The sequence below is a fragment of the Erithacus rubecula genome, assembly GCF_903797595.1.
Source record: "Erithacus rubecula genome assembly, chromosome: 3".
Lineage (NCBI taxonomy): Eukaryota > Metazoa > Chordata > Aves > Passeriformes > Muscicapidae > Erithacus > Erithacus rubecula.
In genome coordinates this window covers 44,576,281-44,585,463 of record NC_136689.1, presented here as the reverse complement: position 1 = coordinate 44,585,463, position 9,183 = coordinate 44,576,281, and the positions used below count along the sequence as shown (strand labels likewise).

General features: G+C 37.8%; 1 protein-coding gene across 2 annotated transcripts; it reads right to left on the bottom strand.

Moving 5' to 3' along the window:
- On the bottom strand, nucleotides 1-8,587 carry LOC306800471 (uncharacterized protein). Of its 2 annotated transcripts, none has more exons than XM_079302625.1 (6): nucleotides 8,531-8,587; nucleotides 7,179-7,339; nucleotides 4,577-6,451; nucleotides 3,472-3,597; nucleotides 1,538-1,663; nucleotides 1-710 (listed from the first exon to the last, which is right to left on the bottom strand). In XM_079302625.1, exons 2-6 carry the CDS (start codon nucleotides 7,324-7,326, stop codon nucleotides 703-705), a joined length of 2,283 nt encoding a protein of 760 aa, XP_079158751.1. In that variant the 5' UTR covers nucleotides 7,327-7,339; nucleotides 8,531-8,587; the 3' UTR covers nucleotides 1-702. The 2 variants fall into 2 exon arrangements, with proteins under 2 accessions (XP_079158751.1, XP_079158750.1); XM_079302624.1 differs by lacking the exon at nucleotides 8,531-8,587 and adding an exon at nucleotides 8,199-8,468.
- Between the last annotated feature and the right edge of the window lie 596 nt (nucleotides 8,588-9,183).

The following is a 9,183-nucleotide window of genomic DNA, read 5'->3' as shown; positions in this document are numbered from 1 at the left end:
AGGCACACTTCTAAAAACTTTTGTTTCACCTTTCAGATCCAGCTCAGGGTCTCCATAAAGGACTCAAAAATCTCCAGAGAAAAAGGGTTGGAGAGGGAAGCATTAGATCAACTCAAATGCTTTAGTTTTAGTCCTCAATCATGAGAGGAAGATCTGAGGAACTGCCTCGAAACTTTGAAACAGCACTTCATACAGCTGTAACTATATTCCTTTACATTTTTACAGAAACAAATCCAGCTGATAGAAAAGAATCTTGTACTTATGTCCACATCATATGACTATGAGATGATATGGACAGGCTTCACAATCCTGCACAGTTTAAGAACAGGCAGCAATAATCATCATATTGGTATAGCAGTTGTGCACATACATGGCCATCTAAAGTTTTTTTGCTGCTGTGTAAAGATGGAACACAAGAAGTCTCTAAGTGCAATTCTATGAAATTTATTATTTAAATAGTGGATGTGCTAGTTATAAAAAGGTGATCTTGGTATTAAATACTTCATTCCATTTTAATTGTATCCTCAGTTTTTACAGTGCCACTTCTTGCCTTTTTATAGTGAACAGCAACTTACAAAATGTACAAGAGAATAATAATCAAATCTTGGATTTATACAAAACAGATCTTTTGTATTCCCTCCACCCAACCCCGTTCTGCTCCAATATTTGCAATTATCTTTTCTTAGAGAGGGACTTCCTTGTTCAATGCCCTAAAAGTAAAAAAAAAAAAAAAAAAAAACAAACAAGAAAGAGAAAAAAAAAAGTTATGTATATATTCCATATCCAAACTATGTCATCTTGCTTCTAAAGTAAGACTAGGTATCAGTGATTGCCTTTTCCTATTGCAGGCACAGATGGTTGATATTAAAAATATATACTCCACTTCCCAGCAAGTATAAAATGTGCATGAGTGGTGTTGGACTTTGGAATATGCTAGCATAACAGATAAGATCTACTGACCCATTTCAATTTACAACCTTTTCAGACTCTCACACAAATGCACAAAAGAATATTTATTGCTGAACCTACCTAATTTTGATATTTCCCTCCACTGTTTTCCCCATCTTCCCCCAAAATAGCCAGAAGTTCCTACTCCATGAAGTTGGAGACCTTAAGACTTATCTATATGCATTTGTGTTGTATCAAATTACAAATCATTTAGGCTGAGACAGATTAGCATCTTAAATAAAAGCATATACTGCAAAGTGACATAGGACCCAGCATTTTAAAAAGACAGTACAGCAGTCTGAAGAGCAACTAGACTGACAGCAGATTTTGGTGTGGATTTCCTCCCCTACCCTTACATTAAATGAAGAAGGAACCTAACCTGGATCAAAGCTGCACTGGCATTCATAGCAAGGTGATTTACATGCTCAAAGTTTACTTGCTTCCCCCCCAGCCTTGTCTGCATATGTAGCATTTGCTATTATTTCACAAACTATCCAACATCCCTGCAGTTCAAACCAAGAAGAATTAGTCCCCAAAACAGAAAAATGCTTGGAACAGTCATTTTTGTAGCTTGGCACTGTATACCAACCTTTGCGTACACTGTGTTTAGGCAGCTCCCACATTTCTACTTCCTCCACCTTATGTCTCGTGTCTCTGCGTTTTGAAGGTGGCTTGCACATTCTTCTCTTCTTTGGTCTAACCAAAGGTGGGCATGCTAAATAACAAGATACAAATGGAGTTATTTCTCCAACACATCAAGGCAAATTTAACCTTGACTTTCACCAGCTGGTCTGTAGTGCTCCTCTTTGTCTCTCCCTTTTTTGTACCCATTTTAGTAGCAGATAAAATTGACACTATACACATCAAGCAAGCCTCACCCACCTACAATATTTAATCACTGTCTAGCCATAATTCTGGATGCATTGTATTTTGGGTCATAATTTGGATAGATGTTAATGTGGTGAAAAAGGAACCTAGTGCATTAGATAATTCTGCTCTAGTTCTCTTTTCAAGTGTTCAAGACTAGTTGGTGCTGTCCAAGTGACCCAATTCACTCACTGTCTTTAAAAAAACTTCAACCGTGAAGTTATGCAATACAAGTACACTGCTCAAGAAGATAGAATTTGTGTATAATATTACTGCCAAAGCAATATACTTCATTTAGACAAACCTCCTTACTTGCAGGGCACTTTAATTTGAAAAAGCAAATGCTAATATAGGCAACGTTTTTTAAGAGGATGTAATTTTAATGGCACTTCTGAGGCACCCATTGGCACAAACAGCATTCAGAAACCACCAGTTCCTGCTTCCTAATGCTGAGTGAGATGGCTTCTTCAAACTACCTGAGCTGGGAAAAGAGAGAGAGTAAGAAAGGAGTAGACCAAACATCCTCTGTTTGCTGCACCATCTATGAATTCAAAGATGTAGAAGAAACAAAGATGTAGAAGTTAAAGGTAACAGTTATTTTAGAGCTATTACCATATTTTTATTCATTCTTGTAGAGGAGCCAAGAACAATGTTGCTAATGTAAAATGTTTTCAACTTTTATAGAATGTGCTAGCATTAAAAACCAATTCCTTCAACACTGAAGTCTGCAGATAGAAAGCCTCCAATGCAGAGGCAAATAATCCCAAAAGCCAATATGCTCAAGCAGGAAAGCAATGCAGAGAAAGAACTCTAATGAATACACTGTCTATTTGGCTGCTGATATAGCAAAGCTGATTTATATTATCAGTGAACTGAAGAGAAGCAAATCAATCTGTTCTAAAGATAGCCTCACACCCCATTATTTGATAGACTGACCCTGAGATACTTGAAACACATGGCCCAGAAGAGTGGCAATACCCACACTACAACAAATTCTGTAGCTGTTTCAATAGCTCAAACACCCTTCAAAAATCAGATTTGAACTCCAAGTAAAACATTAACTATAAAGAAGAATAAAACCACTTCTCTTCATGAGCTAAGAAACTATCTAAGCTTTTACTTTGTTCAAATAACCGATTTCTTCATATTTTCCTTAATTAGATCATAATGATTTGTGCTTGATCATTCTTTAGCAGTGCCAGGGCAAGTGTTGGTCCATGCTAGTTTTTCTGAGCATTGTCACATGAAGCTACCACATAGAACTCCTTGTATGTTTTACTGATCAAAATTAGGAGCTACCACTGCATATGCTATCAAGAGCAGCATTATCTAGATAAAGAATTAGTATTGCAACTTATGGCAGTAACTTTACAAAGAAAGGCTGTGCTTTGGCCACATCAAAGCATTTAATGCTTTGATTTCCTATTATACCTTTTAAAAATCCCCAGAAGTACCTCTGATGCACCCTTATTAGCTTGTTTCTGTTTGAGAAATCTATAAATATATCCAAAATATGTTGACTGACAAGCATTTAATCAATATCAAGGCAACAAGGATTAGTTTTCTTATTTTCAAATCTACCACTATCATATGCTTGCTATTTTGTATCATATTCTTTTGAATGTCCCTTAAGAACAAAACCACAAAGAGTTGCACCTTGTTCTTTGCTCTTTGCTGGAGGTGAGAAACTATCACATAGTTGGCTGGCAAATCTGGGTTTAGCACCACTTCTAATCCAGTACTCTTCAGGTGGTATCCCCATGTTCTCCCTTAACAGCCTTCCTAATGAAGGTAAAAATAAAATAAATAGATAGATAAAAGTAAGGTCAGTATTTAGTCATGATAATGCTGGTGTACTGTTTGATCCAAAAGCCAGAATGCAAAGCCAACTACTGGATCTGTATGAGTCTGAAATTAAAACAGTTTTCTGGAGGCCACACTTAACAAAAATTACAAGTTACACATTAAGTCTACAGATTTTGAACAAAGAAAATAAAGTTTAAAAACACTAAGCCTGCTATTAGAAGTAAATCACCCTGTTTTTGTTGGTTTTCACAATACAAGACTAAACATCAGCCACCTACTGAAATGATCACATAACCAGTTGCAAACTGATAACTCTTCTTGTTCTCAGTTTAAACTAACCCAATTTCTATGAGTATTTACCTTTGATTAAATAAAATGTCCTTTTCCAGGTCAAATTTAATACATTTCACACCAATTTTTCAAAAATACAGAACACTTTTTTGCTAAAAAGAGAGCAGAAGCTGCAATTAAAAAAAAAATTTGACTCTTCTGCTGCAGGGAAGTTACACAGGGCATGTCCACCAGATTATAATGAACTTAATTCTGTTTAATGCACCCAGCTTTAGTCTGTGATAGCAGAGTCAGACTGTATCAAGTTAAATGCAAAGCTTCTAAGATATTAAGCAACAGTAAATATATAATCCAAATTACCTTAAATATTACAAATTAATTGCCACTAATGTCAGAGTTCAGTATATCAAACTAACACAAAGGAGAGTTTCTTCATTATTCTCTGCTAGTTGTGAAAATGTAGACTCCTTATGCAATACGTAAAAGGTTACAGCAAACTTCCTCTGCTTCAGAAAGTGTTCTGCAGGACTTCTTGCTCATGGCCAAATTTGAAGCTACAACATGCTGTAATCTTACCACTAGTTTAAGCTACAATTTGAAACTGGAATTTAGTGTTCTTTGTGTATGCCACTGATCAACACTTTGCCCTTAGCAATTAGCTCACCTCCCAAGAATTTCCGTAGCATTCGCTGGTGTTCAAGTCCTTCTCTTGTCATGGGCCTCTTTCTTCGATAGTGCCCATAGTCACTGTATACAACTTCATCTTGTTCTCTCTTCTTTGGCTTGTAAACTATATCAATATTTTCAACCACTCCACTCCTAGTTTTTGTTTTCTCTTGAGTGGGCCAGCTAATTAATTGTGCTGGTACAGCATTTTTAGGTGGTTTCCAGAGCACTCTCTGGCCAACTTGGTAGAAATTTCCTTTACTTGGCATCAAGATGCCATATGGAGGGGCTTCTTGAAAGAAATACTCAATTTCATCTATGCCATCATCCTCTTCCTCCTCATACTCATCCTCTCCATCTTCATCTTCCTCTTCTCCCTTCACGGAGTATTTTTCAGAGTCCTCAACTTCTGATAAACTCTTAGTTGCTTTTTTGTTGAGAGAATTGATTTCTTTCTTATTAGAGGACCTAGAAAGGGCTCTCAGCTTTCTACCTTTACTGGAAGTCTCTTTGATCTTTGTGTTTGAAGAGTTGACATCTTGGTCAGTCAAGCTGTTCACCTGCTCCTTTCCTACCACTTCATCTACATTAAGGGACCCACCACTTCTAATTTGCTTGTTCTCTAAACCCTTTGTATGCATGCTCTTCTGAAGCACATAGTCAGGCACAAAATAAGACGCTGGGGCATTATCAATTGATGAGCCTTCTTCCCTAGAGGACATGTCATCAGAAGACAGACTGATTGCACATTGACGCTTCCTTTGTGGCAAACAAACATTGTAGATTGTGTCCATACTGTCCAAACAAGCCAGCCTGGTGCTAGAAGGAGCAAACTTCTCAATTGATTTCTCACACCAAATACTTTTATCTGTCTGACTTTCGTTGGTTGGACTGTGGCTTAAATTCAGCTTTTTCTGCTGAAAGTCACTCATTACCTCCATATTAGATGGAAGTAGTCCTGCTTGTTGAATAAAGCTGGGCTCTTCTTGAGAACTTTTTGATTGTGCAGACCTTATAGTGCTAGATTTCTTAGTTATTACCACTGGTTGATCTACACCAACAGATCTTGCCAACTCTGTGATTTGCACTGCCATGGTTTCACCTGGAGGAGATTTTGCCAGCTTTTCTGCATCCAGCTTCACTTCATTATTTTGGACATCTCTCTCTTGCACAGTTTCAGCACCCTGTTTGGAGCTGACAATAGCTTTTCTCACATCTAAGGAAGCCCCTGGTAGTATAGTCTCCCCTTCATGAGGGCCATATATCAGACCTTCACACGAGCTAGCAGAAAATAAGTTATGAGGCACTATGTTCTCTGGAACTGGTTTACCACTTGCCACATCATACAATGGAATTGTTTCTTTAAAGGATTTCCACAGCTGAATAGCTGGAGACCCATTTCCATATTCTATCCTCACCTCTTCCTTCTCAAAGGCATAGCTTCCAGTAGGAAGATTTCTATGTTGTGTAGAGCTGGCAGGGTTCTTATTATGAAACTCTCTGTCTACCACAATAGAAGACCCACATAAATCTTGTTTCTCTGAAGTACTTTCAGTCTCTGTACCTATACCAGGAGAAACACAGGCTCTATTTCCTGCATCACAACCTTTTGTTTCTCTATCTTGCTGCCTTTTTTGCTTGCTTTCAGGCTGTCTAGGATCAGTCTGTGTTTCTTTTGTCTCCATTTTCTTCCCAGAGTTATTATAATGTCTAAATCTCGTTGCATGATAAAACACAGGGGAAGATGGGGCAGTATTAAAATAAGGCCTTCTGTTAATTCTTCCATGCACTGGATGCTGCGGAACAAGAAATCCAGGGTACTCATGGAGCCCAACAGAATAAAATGGAATATATGGATTTCCATTTGGGAAGCCTAGACATTGACGACAGAGAGGAAAAAAAAAAATATCATATTTCTGAAATAAGTCTTCCTGAATCAGATTTACTTGCATAGACAGGGACACCTACAAGACCAGGCATATTGGTAAATAAAACACACAACCTTTCACATTTTAGAAGCAAATCTGGTGCAGAACCTCAGAGAGTTCTGTGTTAGGGAATAGCTTATCTTAACATCTACACTTTAACCAGAGTTTGATTTCATCCTTTAGAACATTCACCAAGTTGTTTTCTGTATTTTTTGTACTTTTTTTCACAGACTATTGCTATAACATTGTCTTTGAAAAAAGACAGCTCCATATAGAAGTTCACATAGGTATAGTGCTTACAAGGTGTATTTAACAATATTTTTCTTATTTCCTTCAGCTTATATTTATCCATACCTATCGAGTATGCACATATAGAATTTATATATACCCACACATATTAATTGCTAAGTATATTCCAGAGCTCTGTATCAGCAGGATGATCATTACTTAGTATTTTACTTAGCTTCCATTCTCCAGAAGCAGATGCTTTCCACCACACAAACTGCATATATAAGGCAGAATTAATGTAGTGCTACAGTTGTCAAAAATCTGATTCATTAAGTATTAGTTAAACTCCCAAGAGGCTCACTAACACAGATACTGCAAGAGTGGAGAAAAGAAGTAAGCAAGTAACTAAGCAAAGATCCCACAGAGGGCTGCTGTTTACCTTACCTGGAACAGGTAAGCAGTATGGGCTGTATGCATAACTGAAGTGCCAAGGATTTGGATAAGGCTGTTGAGCTGATGGCTGAGCATAAAAAAAGGGCCTTGGGTGGTTTGTGGAATATGGTCCACTTTCTGAAGTTGAGGCAGTACTCATTGTTCCTTAAACACTGAAAGAGAGAAATTATTAATATCAACCACTTTTAAAACTGTATGACTTAATTATTTTTATATTCTGCCTTAATTCAGCAGATGCTCTTCTCCCTGCCCAAAGAAAAAAATATCCTTCCAAAAGAAAGCTGCTATCTTCCAAACAGAGAACTGACATTGTTACCAAGGTCAAATATTTCAGTTAGGCCTTGCTAAGCAAGCTTTTGTACACAGTTCTCAATATTAGTCCTTCAAGGCAACCTTGTAACATGCTCTAAAGCTACAGAACTTTAGTGATTATAGATGCATACATCTCTATGAGTAGCATCCCAGCTAATTAAACAAAAAAATCCTTCAGCGAATTAGCCTTGAACAAGAGGCCACACACAAAAAGAAAGGGGGAGGGGGAACCCAGGAAAAAACCCAAACCAAAGAAGGCTTTACACAATCAGATGTTTAATGCTTCTTGAAGAAAATGCTTCTTAATGCAAATGCATGTGTTGTTACACATTAAGTAGCCTATTAATTCAGGATTTGTACTTTATACTATATTTAAGAACAACAACAGCTAACTAACATAGTAAACCTAGTATTTCAGCAACACTCTACTTCCTACACTTCAACCAAATGATAGGTAGCAAAAACAACCCCACCAAAATCCTTATGTGGAACTTTGCATTCAGAGCCATATAAAATTCACAAGGCAGAACTTCCTCCCACACTTAGCTGTCTCCTCAGTTAACTAATACTTGCAAGCAATACAAAACTATCACACATAGCCTATAAGTAAGGCTAAAATAAATCAGAGAACACAGAAGCTCAACTCTTTAGGAGAATCAAGCACTTCAAAGTAACAAAAACCCCAAAAATTATTCAGACCTGTTGCAAACTAACACACAGTTCAGCCTAGAGTTTCAGAATGCTTTAGGAACACTGAAGCCGTCTACAGCTTCCATCTAATGCAGCTTGTGCAGCTCTTGAAAGCACAAAAAAAACCTACAGACTTCCTCAGGCCAAAGAACTACTTTGACCTTTGAGGAGAGTCGTGCAGGGTAAGGGAAAAAACCCCCACAAAGCCAAAACAAACCACCAAACAAAACCCCCCAAAAGAACTAAGCTATTTTCACCCCCCACTTAGAGCCCCAAAAACTTATGTCCATTGCTGTTGCTGCTTACAGCCCAGCAAAAAACTAACCAAGTCCTCTGCTCACCCTCTTTATGGCAGGCAGCTGCTACTTGTCCACTCCTCCTCCCACCTGAGGCTCATTTAACAGTGATGCAGGGAACGTTTTTCCATCCTTGTGTGGGAGGAGAATCAAAACATAAGGATAGAAATCGTTGTAAAAGCCTTCAGCTGGTGAGCAGAAAGTTGGCAGTCTCATCTTGCAGATGTTTAAGCTGCATCTCTAAGTAAATCTGGTATTTCCCTTTCATAATGTTGAAATTTTTTTTTTTTTTTTTTAAGAAAAAAAAGGGAAGCATCTGATTCAAACTAGAGTTAAAAACACTTCTTTCAGGAGAAAAATTTAGAAGACACAAGGCCAAGTTTATTTTCAGGGTTTACTAGTTGTTCAGTACTGAGTAAAGGGACCAATGCTCTTCCATCCTAACACGACTGAGGGGGCTGAGAAATGTAATATTTTTTCCATGTGAACAGAAGAAACATTTCTTCCTGTACAGTGTACTCCACCATGTGTCATGGGAATTTATGAAATGTGAAGCTGCAATTTCACTCTACCCTGTACAGGACTCCCTACAGGAGGTGTGAGTCTGAGTTGCTGCTTTAGAATTGCACATCTCTGAATGAGAGACCACTGGTACTGGGGCACGTGGAAGGAGACAAAAGCACAAAGCAGGCTAGTGA

What these genes read in the sequence shown, in the direction of transcription:
- LOC306800471 (XM_079302625.1), bottom strand. Translation starts at nt 7,326, where the DNA reads ATGAGTACTGCCTCAACTTCAGAAAGTGGACCATATTCCACAAACCAC. An exon ending in ATACTGCTTACCTGTTCCAG is followed by an intron (nt 6,452 to 7,178) that starts GTAAGGTAAACA and finishes GTCAATGTCTAG; the next exon opens with GCTTCCCAAATGGAAATCCA. An exon ending in AGCAAAGAGCAAAGAACAAG is followed by an intron (nt 1,664 to 3,471) that starts GTGCAACTCTTT and finishes CTTGTTATTTAG; the next exon opens with CATGCCCACCTTTGGTTAGA.